The sequence below is a fragment of the Lactuca virosa genome, chromosome 2 (assembly GCF_052849685.1).
Source record: "Lactuca virosa cultivar CGN04683 chromosome 2, Lactuca_virosa_CGN04683_v6, whole genome shotgun sequence".
In the NCBI taxonomy this organism is placed as follows: domain Eukaryota; kingdom Viridiplantae; phylum Streptophyta; class Magnoliopsida; order Asterales; family Asteraceae; genus Lactuca; species Lactuca virosa.
Genome location: NC_136427.1, coordinates 282,102,929 through 282,121,963, shown reverse-complemented (window position 1 = coordinate 282,121,963; position 19,035 = coordinate 282,102,929). Strand labels below are relative to the sequence as shown.

At 35.4% G+C, this 19,035-nt stretch overlaps 4 protein-coding genes across 4 annotated transcripts; 2 read left to right on the top strand and 2 right to left on the bottom strand.

The window, feature by feature from the left end:
• Positions 1-460: 460 nt before the first annotated feature.
• On the bottom strand, positions 461-1,257 carry LOC145161245 (uncharacterized). Its single transcript, XM_079080741.1, has 2 exons — positions 855-1,257; positions 461-738 (listed from the first exon to the last, which is right to left on the bottom strand). The coding sequence occupies exons 1-2, from the start codon at positions 1,192-1,194 to the stop codon at positions 722-724; spliced, it is 357 nt and encodes a 118-aa protein (XP_078936867.1). The 5' UTR covers positions 1,195-1,257; the 3' UTR covers positions 461-721.
• A 362-nt stretch (positions 1,258-1,619) lies between these two features.
• On the bottom strand, positions 1,620-2,469 carry MEE60 (maternal effect embryo arrest 60). Its single transcript, XM_079080740.1, has one exon. It carries the CDS (start codon positions 2,258-2,260, stop codon positions 1,703-1,705), a length of 558 nt encoding a protein of 185 aa, XP_078936866.1. The 5' UTR covers positions 2,261-2,469; the 3' UTR covers positions 1,620-1,702.
• A 4,209-nt stretch (positions 2,470-6,678) lies between these two features.
• On the top strand, positions 6,679-8,687 carry LOC145161240 (small ribosomal subunit protein eS6-like). Its single transcript, XM_079080737.1, has 6 exons — positions 6,679-6,794; positions 6,876-6,940; positions 7,610-7,667; positions 7,740-7,848; positions 7,942-8,214; positions 8,287-8,687. The coding sequence occupies exons 1-6, from the start codon at positions 6,789-6,791 to the stop codon at positions 8,523-8,525; spliced, it is 750 nt and encodes a 249-aa protein (XP_078936863.1). The 5' UTR covers positions 6,679-6,788; the 3' UTR covers positions 8,526-8,687.
• A 7,255-nt stretch (positions 8,688-15,942) lies between these two features.
• On the top strand, positions 15,943-18,033 carry LOC145161242 (small ribosomal subunit protein eS6-like). Its single transcript, XM_079080739.1, has 6 exons — positions 15,943-16,084; positions 16,169-16,233; positions 16,881-16,938; positions 17,030-17,138; positions 17,223-17,495; positions 17,585-18,033. Exons 1-6 carry the CDS (start codon positions 16,079-16,081, stop codon positions 17,821-17,823), a joined length of 750 nt encoding a protein of 249 aa, XP_078936865.1. The 5' UTR covers positions 15,943-16,078; the 3' UTR covers positions 17,824-18,033.
• The last annotated feature ends 1,002 nt before the right edge of the window (positions 18,034-19,035 follow it).

The following is a 19,035-nucleotide window of genomic DNA, read 5'->3' as shown; positions in this document are numbered from 1 at the left end:
TGAATGTCAACAGTGGATTAAAAGCCAAATTATGCATTGGTCATTGGTGGAATGGTGGTCATAAAGACTAAAAGGATTGCACTGAATTATCATAACTAGACATATATACTTAAAAGTATCTTAGTCAATGGCATCTTCAAGTGAAACAAAGTCAAACCTTCCTTCAAGTAAATTTTAAACTTGATCAATGGAATCTACATGATCATGTATGATTTTTATATCAATCAATTTCATTTTCATGCTGCAATAATCAATAGACCCCACCAACACCAGTCTTTGTTGGGCTTGAATATATAACATTGGCATGCATGATCATGATGTGCCATAAGATGAACTATCTAGCATGGTATCTTCTTTTATTTTTTGGAACAGAGCATGGTATCTTCTTTTAACTGGAACTAGTCAACTTAAATAGCTGTCAAGAACCAGATTCCACAATCTTAAAGTATCAAAACATGCCTAATCAAAACACCAAATTGCATTGGCTTTTTAAGTTACACAACTGTTGACCAAATAAAAGGTCAACACAAGAAAAAGAAAAACAAGAACATGGAAGTTATTCAAATCACAATCAAACTACCAGTAATTTATTTACTAAACACATGAGAAGAAACCCTTAGCTACAAAGAACTAGCCAAGACACACTTCAAACTCACTGGTACATGTTTCAAACATCACATTAACTTCCATGAAAACCAGTAGAGTTTCATTCTTCAAGCTTTCAAGGCAACGTATAAGCTGCATAGCACAACGTACAACTATGTCAAACTAATGAAAGATCAAATAGGTTAGTCAATTAGTAAAACTGTAAAACTGTAAAAGTAAAACGAGTAAAATGAAGGAAATTAAGCAACCTCCACATTGATAACCAACAGGACGATCAGCAATATTGCATCGTTTTGGAATGGTCATGGCAATTTCAGGTTTGATTCCTGAACTTTTGGCAGTATTAGACAGCATAACTGCGCAGAGGCATTTAGGGTTTTGCCCTAGCTTCTTCACCTGAGCACAGCAACTGGAAGAAACAGACGCGTTCTCATCTTGTGCAGCTGATGCACATGGTGCAAGCTTGAAAGCTTCCATATCAGGGTTTGCTCTCCCACACTCACCTGCTCCGTTTACTTCACCAAAACCAGCAATCACAAGAGCCACAACAAAACCCAACAAGCAGATGTTTTTCATTGAAGCTTCCATCTTCTGTTTTAAGTTTTTTGTATCTCTATTCTCTAGCAGAATGCAGGAATCACTGGTAGGATTCATAGGATTTTATACTGGTTTTTAAAGTTGCTTACACGTAGTTTACACTATCTTTAATTAATGGAGGAAACACCATCAAGAACTCATGATTTTTTTTGTTGCACCACTACACTAACATCAATTAAAATTGAACTAAATATTAGAGTCCATTATGTTAGAACAATCATTCAGCAAGAAGAACAGTGTTGTTTCACTAAACAGGTGTCATTCTAAGCAAGAGAGTCGACATGTTATTTCGAAAAAACCCCAACTCACCAACCCATATCACTAAGAACTTGTATGATTAATTTATCACCGAAAGCAAACTGAATGCCAGATGTCGTAATAGTGACAAAGCATGATCTCAGTTTGGGTCTCCAAGATTGCAACAAAAACATGTAATATAAAAAATTAAAATTCAAACATAATTATAAGTTATAACCATTCAAATGTCAAATTATATGATTTAACGAGTGAAAGCAAACAAGACAAAGAAAACATATGTCAAAAGCCCCAAAGGAACAAAAGTCAGAAGAGGAATTACAGCAGCATAAGTATGCGAACTCCCACACCCTAAAGTCCCAAGCTTGATCTGAGCCACATTGACAAGAGCCATCATCAAGAATCCACACCCACAAACCGAACCCACAGCAGAAATTAAATACCCGACCCGGAGAGCGTTCTTGTTAATATGACACATGTCAAAACTGAAGATCATTAGGTGGCGAGTCTCGCACGAGGTTTTGGCGATCCGGATGGCTTGTTTGAGGCTCAAAGCAACAAGGCTGGAGAAGAGGAAGGAGCTGAAGGAGTAGACATGGAAGCAGATGAGGTCCTCGGCTATCTTTGGGCCAGCCACGCATTTTGGGTCAACGATGAGACTATTGCTTGGATCGGTGGGTTGCCAAGCTAACCCGATGAAAACCGCCAGAGTGAATAATGAGTTCACATTGACGATCCCGTCGAGGGCTGTTATGTGGATCGTAGTGCCGAATCTGCTGGCTCTTCCCTCGTCGACGTTCATTGCTGATTTCCCGGAGTGAATCTAGAGAAGAAGGGGAAGAATGTAGATTACCGGCTCCGATTTAGGGGAACAAAGTGACTGTGGTGTGTTTCGTCAAGGAAGTGCTTTTCTCGACGTCTGAAAGGCCGATGTCGGTGGAGTAATCAGTCTAGCAGATTGAGTCCATCGTCGGCAGCCCAAGTAACTGCTCCAATTTCAGCTCAAACGGGTCGAATAGAATAAAGACGAAACTTGATAAATGGTCCCTTTACTTCTACCTAATATCAAGTTTAACTTTTTTTTTATTTTTTTTTCGGTATTGTAGAAGTTCTTTGTTGTTTGAACCTTTTAACATTTTTTTTAATGAAGAAATGACAGGCTAAAAAGTTTTGGGTGTTTCCAACAAAAATGATGAAACGATGTAAAAGAAAAAAACACTTGAAAATACTTATATGGATACTAATGTTGAATAAATTAGATGATGAAAACTTGTTCAAAATAAAAGTACTAAAACAATACTAACATTGGATTTCCACAAAACCTACAAAGAAGAATCCAAAGTGGTAGAAATGAGAGCTAGCGGAAGCATTGTAGGTTATCCCAAATTAATATGAGATATAGATCATACAAATCTTTTGTTATCTCAAAGGTGTATATTATCAACACATTCTTCCCAAAATACATTATTTTAACGAGATTATGCAGGCACCTAAGTGCTAGAATTAAGGTTTATGGTTGATAAACATTGATATAGGCATTTGTCTAAACAACGTTCAATCATTAGATCCAAAAATATTTCAAGATGTATGACCTTCTTCGGACGGTAACACAAATGTAACATGTCATTAATACCATATTGGATAATGTAAGTAGATAAGTCTACCATAAATGATATGTTATGCCCTTAGTTTGAGAATATGATTATTTGGAGAGCTCCAAATTTCATATAGAACTAAGAATAACATAGAGACTTGAATGTCAAGATCAATAGTAAGTTGTAGTTGAACAAGACCTCAATGATTATATATAACCATGTTCTTATAAGAATGAGACAAATTAACGCACTGTTAAGAACAATAATATGGCATGTCCAATGAGAGATGTCTACATATATCTAACATTTGTCACACTTATGGAAACACGTGAAAATTAGAGTTCACTTGCCTCTTAAAAGTCAAGAGTTGCATGAACAAATTAAATTATGTACACAAGCTTATGGGAGTGTTCGGCAAAACTAGCTGGTAGCGAGTAGCTTGTAGCGGGTAGCTTGTAGCTTGTAGCGTTTTGTTAAATGCTACATGAAGTAGCTTTTGGATTTGGAGCGTTTTGTTTAAACTAAACGCTAGAAGCTTGTAGTGCCAAACAATACTTTCTGTTCAAAACGGAGCGTTTTGTCAAACGCTAGAAGCTAGAAGCTCTCAAACGCTCCTAAATGCTCCGTGCCGAACACACCCTATATGTATGCATGCAAGGAAGGGTAAATTACACGAATGGTCCCTATGTTTTTGGGTAGTCTGCATGCTTGGTCCCTACAAAGAATTTTTAACTCGGACCGTCCTTATAATTTGTTTTTGTTTCGAGGTTGGTCCCTAGAAGACATGAAATGACATTTATACCCTTTCTTATTTTATTGTTTATTATTATCTTATTATAAAAAAGATTTTAAATAAAAAAAATCTATGTGGGCCAACCCATTATGCTTTCTCTATTGCTGATGTATACATCCCGCTTCTTCTTCTTCTCTTCAATCACCGATATCCTCTCCCGCCACCACCACCCACCCTTCCTCCCCCTCCCTTTTAGTAAACAGTTGCATCTCCCTCTCCTTCGATTACAACTCATAAGGGTAAATAGAACTATATGTCGATTCAATCGAAGCCATCGCTCAAAAATAACCTTCTCCTATCTCTATCATCAATGTACAGACTTCGTCTTCTTCTCCTCTTCAATCGTCAAAGCTCCATCACCAAACAACCTGTGAAAACTCGTCACCACCTCCATATCTGTAACTTTAACAAAAGATCTTTCACACACATAATGAACCAGATGAAACAATAATACCCCCATACTTTTGAATATTTTAGATGCAAAAAACGAAGATTTCAAATGTAACTTCGCTTGAATCGCTATTTACAGTCAACGATGAAACCCACCATGACCAAACTTAGGCCCTTCATCTTCCTTTGTTGTTAACACATCATCATGGGACGATATCATAGCAAGAGTTTCATCCATATCTTCGATTAAACAATTGACGATTTCTAGAAAATGTACAAAAATTTCAATTCAAATCTGTTAAAACGATTTCGTTTAAACATGTTAAACAAACCTAACAATCTCATGTCTGTTAAAACACAAACCTAACGATCTCCCACCAATCGAACAAACCTCCAAAAAGTTCTAAATCGATGAAGGGGAAACCAAAACTGAAATTCAGAATTGATAAAAAGGAAAGGGAAAGAGAGGCGGTGGATCTCAAAATCATAGGAGATCGAGACTCTAAAAAGCAAAATTGAAAGATTATACATGAATTCTCATTGATACTGTTCAGGAAGGGGCGATTCCTCTTTAGATATGGGTGAATCGGATGTGGAGCAGCAACATGCTTGTTGATTTTGTGTACCAATTGTTGGTGGTTCTCAGGGAATAGTTGTAGAAGGATCTGTCGGTGGGCGAAGAACCGAGTGATGAAGAACAGATAGCAGATCGATGTTTAGGAAGAAGATGGGGGAGGAGAAAAAGAGTAAGGGGTAGGAGTGGGCCCATTTACATTATCTTTATTATAAAAATAACACATGACAAAAATAAAATGAAAAATAAAATGAAAAGGGGTATAACTCTCTTTTTACATCGACTAGGGACCAAACGCGCAATAAAAAAATTTATAGGGATGGTCCAAGTTAAAAATTATTTATAGGGACAAAACACGCAGACTACCCAAAACCACATGGACGATTCGTGTAATTTACCCTGTAAGGAACAATTTCCAATAAAAACAAACATTTTTGTTTATATGTGTTATTTTGATTTAAATAGGGATATATAAAGGTAGTGGTTCCTAAAATGTCCACTAACGTTATATCATTAATCTAACATTTGAAAATATGTCTAACATATATGAGGTTAAAAAGGGACGCACAATGAAAATTACAAATGACATTTTATTAATGTGAATGTCATAATAAAGAAAATTAATTTGTTAATTTGATTGTTTAGGTAATCTTTTTATTCAAAAACGTAAATTGTAAATCGGGCTCGTAAATTTTCAAAACTTCAAAGAAAAAATAATTTAAAAGTTGGTGTAACTCAGCGTATTTTTAAATTTGTGATATTTTAAAGAAAAAATAAAGATAATATGTTATAAATTTACCAATAATAACAAAAAATGAAAACAATAATATGCTTATACTTTTTTATTGATAATAAAAATTTATAGCCTGAAACTTATACTTACAATTATTATCAATAAACTTATTACAAATTAGAGTTTTTTAGATAGTTATATACTTACATTTTATTGACCATTAAATGCTATTTAACCATAGGGTTGTTTTGTTTTTCTGCTGACCATTATATATATATATATATATATATATATATATATATATATATATATATATATATATATATATATATATTCTCCATTTTATACATTTAAATTTTTCTTTTTAAATCTTTATTTTATTTCTTAATTATATTTTAGTTTAAATATTTATTATTTTTTAATAACTAATTATTTTTATTAAATATTTAATAACATTTTATTTATGAAATATAAAATTTTAAAGATTGTATGATATGTTCAATCTTCTTTTTTATCATATATATTCTTTTTGAAATAATTTATTGTAATATCTCTAATTATTTAAATATTATATCTAGTGATAATATTTCTTAATTTTTTATATCAATGTATTATATAGGTTTCCAAAACGAATGAAGATGAGGTTTATTGAACATTTTAGAAAGATGGATATAAATTAAATAAACTCTTAAAAGAACTATTGAAAATGTTAATCATATATATATATATATATATATATATATATATATATTTATTTATATATATATATATATATATATATATATATATAAATAATAAAATGACAATAATTTTAAATTATAATATTTAAAATACTTTTAATCTTAATATTGAAAAAATAAAATAACATATATATATATATAATAAAATGACAATTATTTTAAATTATAATATTTAAAATACTTTTAATCTTAATATTGAAAAAATAAAATAACAGACAATACAAATATACCACTCTATCACACTCCCACGATTTACAATTTTCACCAAAACTTTACTTTTGAAGCTTGACACTTGATTATATTAAACCCGAAAAGGAATTACAGTCCATTAACAAAAAGTATCTTCATATATTCTTGAAAATCTTGACCTTCACAATAAAGCCCAATGGCCCAAACAAATGTTTTATGAATCGGATATAACAGGCCTTCATATCACCCCCAAAAACCCTAAATCAGTAAGCATTGTTACGCATTCTCTTCCCGGTGGCCTCTGCAGTGCCTGAAGATGAAGGTTTTCATCTCTTCCACCCTATTTTCCTCACATTCGTAATTATGGGTTCGTTGTTTTTTATTCTAGTTTTGATTTTTATAGTTCAACATCGCGAATCCAACTACTGGATGCCAGAAGAAGCTCGAAATTGACGATGACCAAAAGCTGTAAGTTTTTTTTTTATTTCTTAATTGTTTTCTTAGACTCCCTACAATTTCACAAAATGATATTTGAACTTATTTCTAGAGAATTGCTGGCATTGATTATTGTAGTTCTGTTTTATCCGTAGCAATCCTGTTGAATGTTAACCCCGTTGTCTTAATTCTTCTGTAGATAGTCGTATTTGTTACATCTCTGGTTCGAGCTTTAGAAATGACAGATTATTGGTTTAGCGTGCAAATAGTTTTCATGAACGTTTTAGTGATCCTTCAATCTACAAAAAGAAACTCTTTTATCTCTACATGTAACAAGTCTCAATTTTCAATGATCTAGCTTGATTATGTTAAAAACCTGTTCCCTTTATCCAAATTTGGAAAGAAGAAAAAGAAATAGGAATTGCAGTTGGGTATCTTTCGTGTGCATTGATATTTCATTTTTTACAGTTTCTATTGCTGTCTGGTTTTGAGCATTGATTTGGAATACTAGCTGTTATTTCTGTTATGTTTCCACTATGTGTATTTAATAAAACTGGACACATTTATACCTTTTGTTCTCACAAAAAAACTTGATTACAGTGTTAAGTTCCTTGCATTCATTCTTTCTATACTTTCAAAGTTATGGGCTTTTGATCATTGAGATGACCGCTGACACTTATTGCTTTAACAAAATATATACAGTCGTGCTTTTTATGACAAGAGGATCTCCCAGGAAGTCAATGGAGATGCACTTGGAGAGGTATAGCCTTGTATTACTAAAATCTAATTAAAACAATAAGATATTCAACTTAACTGTTATTTTGATTAACAGGAGTTTAAGGGATACGTTTTCAAGATCATGGGAGGATGTGACAAACAAGGTTTCCCAATGAAGCAAGGAGTGTTGACTCCAGGGCGTGTTCGTCTTTTACTTGTCCGAGGTAGGTTTGTGTTAAAGTCTTTAACTTTATATACTTTGGTCAATTTTTATTGATAATAAGTAAATGACTCTTTTGCCCCTCTCCTCTATGTAGGTACTCCTTGCTTCAGGGGATATGGAAGGCGTAATGGTGAACGCAGGAGGAAGTCTGTGCGTGGGTGCATTGTGAGCCAAGATCTGTCTGTCTTGAATTTGGTGATTGTGAAAAAGGGTGACAACGACCTGCCCGGACTGACCGATGTTGAGAAGCCAAGGATGAGGGGACCCAAAAGGGCATCAAAGATCCGCAAGCTTTTCAATCTCTCAAAAGAAGATGATGTCAGGAAGTATGTCAACACCTATCGCAGAACCTTCACAAACAAAGCTGGTAAGCCTTTGGTTTTCATGTCTCTTGCAAAAGGGTATATTGTTTGGAGGGTATAATGGTAATTTGAAACAGGTAAGGAGGTGAGCAAGGCTCCTAAGATACAGAGGTTGGTGACACCATTGACACTGCAAAGAAAGAGGGCAAGAATTGCTGACAAGAAGAAGAGGATTGCAAAGGCCAAATCAGAGGCTGCAGATTACCAGAAGCTTCTTGCAAGCAGGCTCAAGGAGCAAAGGGAAAAGCGAAGTGAGAGTCTTGCCAAAAAGAGGTCCAGGCTTTCATCTGCTTCTAAGCCTTCCATTGTTGCTTAGGGTTTTTTGAACTTATGTTTATGGGTGTTGAATCTTGATTGGTGTTTGTGATAGTGGTTCAGACATTAGTTTTGTTGTCTTTTTGATCTTATTCAACTCTTTATGATTTTGAGATATGGTTGTTTACATTACATTTTAATGTTATAATATCCTTTTGTACCATTTTTTTTTTGTCATGATGACTGATACAATACTTAACAAAGCAACAAGAGAAAGGATAAAAAGTCATCGAAGGGATTCAAAAATTGTCACCCAAATGGAGAAAATCAGGTGTGATAAATAGCAACGATGTTTTAAGGTATCTTGTATCTTACAAAGTACTTTGAGGTTCTGAAACCTGTCAAACACATTGGAGGGATCAATCTTCCATGGCTGTTAATCCAGATATACCTTTTGTTTCAAGCTTAATTAGTAGTCAAAGAGACACTTCATTGCTTCAGCAAGGTTGGGTACCCACTACCCTCCTCCCTCCTATGGCATTTCTGTATTTCTGTTCTTTTTGTTTTGGATCCAGCACAGATGCTGACATGTCCAGACATAAACCGGTTAACATTCGGGAACTCATAAGCCACTGTGTGCAAAAAACTCAGCTCTTCTGCTGAAATACTATCGTCTCATGATTGAAAATGATTGGAAAGGAAAAGTAAATCTCTGTTTTTATCAATAATCTCATTAGGTTTAATTTGTTATTATAGTTTAGTTAATGCTTAATGGTTTTCACATGGGGCAGAAGACTGTTCATGCTTACTTGGAAATTGTGAGTCCACTTCACAAACACTTGATGAACTTGCATGTTGTATTTTGCCTATGGTGAGTATAGCACTAAGTAATCTACAAAATTGTATATTAAAAATTGATCAATATTTTCTTCTAAGATTACAAAAGTTATTTATTTGGTGTTTGGTATCTTTAACAGTTGAGGAAACAAGCCATGGTTTTACAACTCTATGCTCCTCAACATTTTCTATTTGGCATAAAGAGTTGGTAGGCATCTTTTCTTTCCCTTCAACATTTATATTTAAAACTAGTATTTAAGTCATCCCACATATTGTGGCGGGAAACTCATTTGCAATCAATAAAAACGAAAACAATAAAAAGAAACTATGTAAATGATCAAAAATGTAACTTTAACATATATATTAAGAAACCAAAATCATAACTTATAAAATACCAATAATTTACCTTTAAAATTATGAAGAATGAAAACTGTTAAACCAAAATTTTTATGGGTAAAAAATGTTAATGTGAGAATCGGCTATGACCAAAGGTAAAATCGCTATTTCCAGATAAATGGTAATTTTGCATCTTGTATTATATTCTGTAAAGATGGTAATGTGATATGGATTTATCCATTTATGGTTTGGAAATAGTAAAACCAAATGACCGGTAACCTTGTAAGGGGTCATCGACATTGCAAATTAATATGTATATAATACTAGTTACTAACAAAAAATTGTTTTATTTGCAGCATGAACAAAACCTCGTTATACTCATCTTTTTTTTTATCAAAAAAAAATCATAATTAACAAGTTTCAATAATTATCAATGCAACTTTTTATCACATTTGATTAAAGAAGTTGTTCATATAAATAAATCAATAGCTACCCCTCACCAAATGACGTTCAACTAATTATGGAGAAGCTTTATCGATCCGTAAATGTAGTTGTATCATTGTTAAACATTTGCAGGACTCATGACAAGGTACTAACATGACATGATATGAAAGTACACGTTGTATTATGTTTGGCATGCATTAAAGCTAGAACCGAGACTGATATCAGTGAGACAAAAATTACAATTTTGTGTCTCACCCTAAAAAGCCGTTCAACGCTTCGTGTGTGCAAAAGGCGTAAATTCCATTCTCATCTTAGAAAGCTTGTCTAGTCCCCTTTTGATGTAAAAATTTAATGTATGTTGATGTTCTCAAAATGGTGGATCAACGCTTTGTTGATTCGTTCGTAAAGAAAGTATGTGTAATGCCCTAAGCGGTTGTTTCTTTTTGACTTGATGAGCTTAATCTAGACAGCTATACATGACTATTTCTTTCAAGCTCAGTGGGTAAATCCATAAAACATGGTTTAGTTGTGTGTATTAAAGCACTAACCCTTTAACTATTTGTCTTTGTTCTTTTTCCTCCCAACTCCTCACACTTAAAGTTGATGAGATAAATATTATGAAATTTGTTATATTGAATGCAAAGGTAAAATGATCATTTAGTTATTCAATCTAGAATTAAACTGGTATTTGAGGAGGCTTGTGTAGTTTTTGAGTTTCTAGAAACCCACTTTCAGGGCCATAATCAAGTTATTATTCAACTTGTAAGGCAATTTTTCACTTTTAATTTTTACTAAACCAATTAAGTCGTTTGAATTAAACTAGAAGTTTTACTGTGGATTTTTTAGTTTAGAGACTTTCAGAAAGGGACAAGAACAATACAAACGCTATGTTCGGAAGCAAAGCTATCGTTGTTATTATTATTATTATTATTATTATAATGCTTGAGGGAGTGGTACATGACATGTTACGCCGCCACATAAACTTTTTGACATCCATCTCACTGTCATGTCACTTTTTCCACACAACATGAATGACATGTCATTTTCAGTAAGTGGGTCAAGATTTTATTTAATTATGTATTTTTTAAATTTAATACATTTGAAAAAAAAAACAATCATTTTATTAAAATAAAAAAAGAAAGCTACAACATTTGAAATATTATTTAACTTGACTTAATACTTGACTTGATACTATACTTAAAACTTGACTTAAAACTAGACTTAAAACTAAACTTAATACTACTTGTCAAAATTATATTTCTTGATAAGCTCCGCTTGCACTTTCTCCTTGGCTCGATGTTGATTCATGGGTAATTTTGAAACGTCTTTCATCATTAGCTTCCACTCACGATTTTTGTTCTTTTTGTTTTGCAAGTTGCAACCTTCTTTGGACATGCTCATTAACTCTATGAGACCCTCTCTCCTTTCCTCACTTGAAGAACCTTCGACACTCTTTAACTTTCTCTTCGTTTAATCTCTTCCAATAAGACAACTCGGCCTATGAATATCATATGGTTCGTCGTCATTGAGGTTTATTCCAACATGTGCATCCGAAGACTAACTATGTGAGTTTTCAGATGTTTTAGTTTTTTTTTAACTACTTGTGAAGTCTTCCTATGTGTGTTGTTTGAGCCATTTTTCTTTGTCCTTTACAACATTCCAAAAAGCTATATTTTTGAACGTTTTCTTCTTTTCCTTACAACATTCCACCCATTCTCTCGTTAACGCCTTTTCTTCATCCATTTCCAGTTTTGGTTATCCGCCCTCTCTTCTTTCTTCTAGTTGACTTGAGGGTTGAGTGGTCCAGGGTCGGGTTGAGCGATGGGTGCATCTTCGGATTCGATTGAATCCGATTCAGTAGATTGTAATATATTTTCTTGCAATGTTTCAAACGCATTAAAATCGGGTTGGGGAGAGGGTTGGGATTGTAATCAGGATGGAAATTGGGATTGGGGTGGCAATTGGGATGAAGATTGAAATTGGGGTTGGTTTTCTCTATATGTATAATATGGAATATTTTCTGGGATAATGATACATTGGTGGTCTGGATGAATCAAGTTGACGTCGATACACTGAAAGCGACAAATTGTTTGATGAAGTGTTTTAAGCTTTTTCTTGTTTCTTCTAAGTGGCTGAGTTTGTATTGAGTTAAAAAAAGTGGTTGAAAAAATTAAATTGGTAGGTTAAATTAGTAAAATTTGAAAAAAAAATACAAAAATAGTTGTTGCCTCTCTCTCACCTCGACAATGAAATGTTGTTTGGAGCTTATCAACTCGACATGCCATCATCCATGGTGTATGCCACCTACGCCGAGCGGCGGCTTCACTCCATTCGGTCTAATCATGGACATTTATTTAGATGTTTTGCTTATATTTATGTTTGGATATGAAAGGGTTTGAAACAAACGAGTATCACTAGTAAAATCCATGCAACCAAGAGATCTTTGGAACGTTTGTTGTTTCATGTTATTGGTAAGGCTATTATTCATTCTTCATCAAGTGGATGCAAATTATGTTTTTTTTATTATCCTCATAATGATATAATAGTTGAGTGGCTAAATCAATAAAATTGTATTTTGATAGACAACTTGAAACATAAGAACTTGATAAGAGAGGTAGTGAGCTCTCAAGCGTATGTAGATGATGATAGTGCAGATGAGGATCAAGTAATGAGAGATGTGGAAGATAGGGACGAAGAAGCACAATGAATGAAATTAACAAAAGTGAAGGAAGGGTTCATACTTCATAGGTTTTAAAGAATGTGTTTATGCTATATAAAGCCAACAATTATAATATGCAACTTTTTGATTACTTATGAAATGAAGTTGGTAAAAGAGCACAAACTTTGTATTCCTAATAGTGAAATTGGACCAATAAATAATTGAAAAAGAAATCTAGATATTTTGTCTCGGTGGAAATAAAATGAACCAATATTTCTAATACTACTAACATTTTGTGTGATTTTAACTGTCCGAACTTCTACAATAGTTTTAAAATCTATTTTTCCGTTAGTGGTAAAATAATATATCTCTAGAGAACAACCCCCCCCCCCATCAAAGGAAGTACATATTTGTGTATCACACAGTATCAGAAAGGCCGAGAAAGGAAGGAAAACCCTAAGTCTAAAGGGGGTCAACTCGTCGAGCCCAAGGAAGAACTCGACGAGTCGAAGCGGGTTCCGTGTCAAAGACTAAGTGACCGACTCGGCGAGTGGACTCGGCGAGTCTGGTCTGGGTTTGGAAACCCTAATTCCGGGACTTGGTACCTTATTTAAGCATCTTATTCTCTTCCCTAGGGCTCATTTACAGCCTCTCTCGTCCAGAACCCAAAACCCTAGCCACCCAACTCCATTGTTTGAGCTTTTGAGAAGATTAAGGGCCTTTAGAGTGCATCTTGGAAGCTTGGAGGGAAAGGAGCAAGGAAGGAAGAGTAGATCCAGCCTCCATATCGACTTGGAAACTGTTAGGAGGTAAAAAGTCTGAACCTTGAGCTTTCAATTGATGGATCCCCTTTCTAGCTTGCCTTTTTGTCACGATTGGATCATTTCTAAGTAGAATCCGAGTATTAAGCCTTTGAGGATGGATTGGACAATAGATCTGGACACTCTTGAGCTTTAGAAGCTCAAAGTTGTCCGCTTTATCCAGCTAAGGTCCCATTTCATGACCTAGGCCTTCATTGTAGCTTGGATTGAGTGTTCTAGCCTCATAGCACCTTGCATGCACGTAAAGTTAGCAACTTTACGTGCAATGCTAACATTAGGAGTCCAGATCTATGAGTTGGAAGTGTTGGAATGGACTGTAATCGACAGAATAGAGATGTCACAAGGTGGACTCGACGAGTCCGTTCATGGACTCGGCGAGTCGGGTCGTAAACCCAAACCCTTCTGTTATGATTCGGATCAGTGGGTGGAGTAGTGAAGGATTCAGCCAGACTGGGTCCGTAATGGACATGAAGATCATAGTACTCGACGAGTTCGAAGAGGAACTCGGCGAGTCCAAGACAATCTTCTTAGTTATGAAGATGAACTCGACGAGTTGTTCATATAACTCGGCGAGTCATGGCCTAGATATTCATACAATGATGATGAACTCGACGAGTTCAAGGAGGAACTCGGCGATTCGGTTGAAGATAGTCCCGAAGTGTTAGATGAAGAGAACTCGTCGAGTTCTCGCTAGACTCGACAAGTGGAGTCGGGGTTGTTTGGGATTTGAAGAGCATGGACTCGGCGAGTTGGCATAACAACTCGACGAGCCGAGTCAACTGGAAGGTTGACTTTGACCAGGACCTTAACCATGAGAGGGACTTTGACCAGAGTTGACTTAGTTGACTTCTTGAGGACAGTTAGGCTAAGTGTTTCTATTATTGGTATCGATAGCTCGGGGAGCTAGAAGAGCAGCAGTTCGGAGAGTTGTTGGATAGCAGCCAGAGGGTTATCAGCAGCGTCAGCAGTACGAGGTGAGTCTCCTCACTGTTTGTATGGGTCTACGGCCACAATGCCGGCCCATTTAGTTTATGTATGGTAGGAAGACCCGAGGGTGAGCCCTAGGCATTATACATGAAAGACCAGGAGGAGGCTCCTGGCACACAGTATGTTATTATGTATGGTAGGAAGACCCGGGGGTTAGCCCTAGGCAACATGTATGAAAGACCATGAGGAGGCTCCTGGCACACTGTATACTATTAGGAATGAAAGACCAGGATGTGGCTCCTGGCACACTGTATGCTGAGTAGCCTAGAAGAGTAGTATGTATAATTGTCTTTGTGATGCTTGCATGGAAGACCAGGGGGTGGCCCTTGGCACTTGTCTGTAAGACCCAGGGAGTGCCCCCAGGCTTGACAAGAAAGACCACGTGCGGCCCGTGGCAATACAGCAAGACTATGTTTGGCACATAGCACCTTACTTGATTATGGATATGTTTGTTATGTATGACTCATGGTTACGTGTGACATGTATGGATCAGTTGATATGTATGGTATGTGGTATCTGGGGGAACTCACTAAGCTTCGTGCTTACGGTTTTCAGTTATTTGTTTTAGGTATTAACGTTTTTCCAAAGAAGGAGCTCGGGGCGATCGCAACGCATCACACCATGTTTCCGCACTAGATGATCTTTGGGATTTAAAACTCTGATAATTGTTTTATTAAGAATGTTATTAAATGATTGAGCAAGATTTATTAAGCGGTTTTTAATTAATCAAAACGAAACTTTTGGTCTCAAAATTTGGGATGTTACAATTTGTTTGAAGGATTAATCGGGTAACATGAAGCGATATATCATCATTTCACTTTAAGCATAATCTGTCACCTCCACTCATTGAGCAAGACGAAAACGACAACGATCTAAAAATCAAGGATTTCACCTCTATCTACTGAGTAAGATAATGACTACCATGGCCTAATAAAGACCAAATCTAAACAAATAAAACAAAGACGAAAGTAAAAACCACTTTATATATTCATAAAATTTAGTTTGTTTCTATATTTTCGCCTTTTGTATTTGATGTTGTATTTTTCTTTCTATTTTACTTATAATAAATGGCGTGTTCGGTACGAAGCGTTTAGAGCGTTTGAGAACTTATAACTTCTAACGTTTGATAAAACGCTCCGTTTTGAACAGAAAGTTTTGTTTGACACTACAAACTTATAGCGTTTAGTTTAAACAAAACGCTTCAAATCCAAAAGCTATTGCATGTAGCGTTTAACAAAACGATACAAGCTACAAACTGCCCGCTACCAATTAGTTTCGTCGAACACGCCCAAAATATAATAAAGTTAAATAAATCAATTTGAAAAAAAAAATCCAGAGAAAACCCATATCTCAGTTTGAATGTTTGATGACTTGATCCATGTGCAGAAAAGCCCAATAACCCAATCAAGCGAATTATACACCGGATATAAAAACGCTTTAAACAACGTTCAAAAACCCTAATTCATCAAGAAACGAAGAAACGTTGTTTCCAAATCATCTTCGCGGCGGCCTCCTCCTCCTTGTCCGAAGATGAAGGTACCATCTCTTCAAACCTGATTTCATCTCATCCATAATTATATATTCATAGTTTTGTGACTGTACTTGTGATGATTTTTTTAGTTCAACATTGCAAATCCAACAACTGGATGCCAGAAGAAACTCGAAATTGACGATGACCAAAAGCTGTAAGCTCTTTTCTTATTTGTTAATTGTTTTTTAGACTCACTACAACTTCATAAATTGATATTTGAACTTATTTCTAGAGAATTGCTGGCATTGACTCCAGTAGTTCTGTTTTATTCGTAGCAATCCTGTTGAATGTTAACCCAGTTGTCTTAATCTTGCTGTCGATAGTTGTACTCGTTAATCTCTGGTTCTAGCTTTAGAAATGACAGATTCTTGGTTTAGCTTGCAAATAGATTTCGAGAACATGTTTAGTGATCCTTCAATCTAAAAAATAAAATCCCTTCTCCACATCGAACAAAATCTCATTTTTTTGATGATTTACTCTGATTATGTTAAACACCTGTTCCCTTTATCCAAAAGAAATAGGAATTGCAGTTGGCAATCTTTTGTGTGCATTGATATTTCATTTTTTACAGTTCGAATTGATGTCTGGTTTTGAGCATTGATTTGGAATCATAGCTGTTATTTCTGTTTTGTTTCCACTACGTGTATTTGATAAAGCTGGACGTTTTTATGCCTCCTGTTCTCTAAAAAAACTTGATTTCAGTGTTAAGTTCCTTGCATTCATTCTTTTTATACTTTTAAAGTTATGGTCTTTTGATCATTGAGATGATCGACACTTATTGCTTTAACAAAAATTATACAGTCGTGCTTTTTATGACAAGAGGATCTCCCAGGAAGTCAATGGAGATGCACTTGGAGAGGTATAGACATCTATACTTTGTAGTTTGTATTACTAAAATCTAATTAAACCAATAACCAGATATTCAACTTAACTGCTATTTTGATTAACAGGAGTTTAAGGGATATGTTTTCAAGATCATGGGAGGATGTGACAAACAAGGTTTCCCAATGAAGCAAGGAGTGTTGACTCCAGGGCGTGTTCGTCTTTTACTTGTCCGAGGTTGGTTTGTGTTAAAGTCTTTAACTTTATATACTTTGGTCATTTGGTTTTGATAATAAGTAAATGACTCTTTTGCCCCTCTAGGTACTCCTTGCTTCAGGGGATATGGAAGGCGTAATGGTGAACGCAGGAGGAAGTCTGTGCGTGGGTGCATTGTGAGCCAAGATCTTTCTGTATTGAATTTGGTGATTGTGAAGAAGGGTGACAACGATCTGCCCGGATTGACCGATGTTGAGAAGCCAAGAATGAGAGGCCCCAAAAGAGCATCAAAGATCCGCAAGCTTTTCAATCTCTCTAAAGAAGATGATGTCAGGAAGTATGTCAACACCTATCGCAGAACCTTCACAAACAAAGCTGGTAAGTCTTTGACTTTTGTTTTCTTGCAAAAAAGAGTATATTGGAATGATTCATTGATTGGGGGTATAATGGGAATCTGATACATACAGGTAAGGAGGTGAGCAAGGCTCCTAAGATACAGAGGTTGGTGACACCATTGACACTGCAAAGAAAGAGGGCAAGAATTGCTGACAAGAAGAAGAGGATTGCAAAGGCCAAATCAGAGGCTGCAGATTACCAGAAGCTTCTTGCAAGCAGGCTCAAGGAACAAAGGGAAAAGAGAAGTGAGAGTTTGGCTAAAAAGAGGTCCAGGCTTTCATCTGCTTCTAAGCTTTCCATTGTTGCATAAAGCATCTAGGTTTGGATTCTGTTTATGAGTGTTAGATCATAATGGTTTTGCTGATAATGGATGAGATATGTTAAGTTTTGGTACCTTTTTATAATGTGGCCGAGTTTTCAGCTCAAGTTTTTAAGGCTAGGTTATTTTCTTTATGTTATATTACATTAATGTACCATTTTTTTTATTATATGAAAATGACTGATAGGTTACTTGTTTTGACTTTTCTGTTCAAATTGTCTCAATCATAGTTAGCTCAGATATGATACATGACTCCTTGGTGATGTTTTTCTTAGGCTGCAGGGAGTGGGCGCGGTTCCAAACCGTGGTTTTGCCACCTGGACCGCGAACACTGCCCCTGGGTGCGGTTTCCTGCGGTTTTGGCTGCAGTGTGGCGAGTTCTGGCCGTGTCTGTTGATTGGATGGTGCACCTTTTGACCGTTAAAAAGGTCCATTGTACAAAATTTATATTTTATTATTTTTTTCTTTTTTAATTTACCCTATATATACTTACTATTTCTTACAAAATCTTCACAATAATTACTTGTCTTTTTACTATCTTTTCCTCAAATTTTTTTCAAAATGTCTTTTTCTAAAAGGCCAACCAAAGAAAAAACATTCACTAAAAACACCGCAACCCAATACCTTCATTTGATCAACCGATTTTTTCACCTCCGTATTACCACTATGGTGATATGCTTCCATATTTTTCACGACCAACACAACCACTACCACAAACATTACCACAATCCGACACAGATTTTAATCAATTTGATTTTTTGTCTCAACCCGAGTTTGTTCAACAAACACAAGCACAACCACAAATGGTTGTTTCTGATTTCGAACCAGAATTCGTTGAAGAAACTCAGCCTACTCGAGCAGCAACTAAAAGAAAAGAGAATGCAGAGGCTAAAGGTTGGGAACCATGTAGAAGTGTTAGTGTTGGCATAATCTTGGATCGATATTTTAGAAAAATACGTGGACTGGAAAAGACCAAAAGCATGACTGCTTTTGGATTCGCGTTTTACATAGGTTCCATAAAGGAATGAACTGTGGAGAATACCGTTCAAAACATCAAGTGTACTCGAAATGGGGGGAAGATGAACAAGAAAATCATGTTGTTTAATGATTTGTATACCAACATGAAACGTCAATGGAAAAGTGGAGAAAGCGATGATGTGATGTTGAGGAAAGCGCTGAAAGTGTATCAAAAAGAAAACCTGA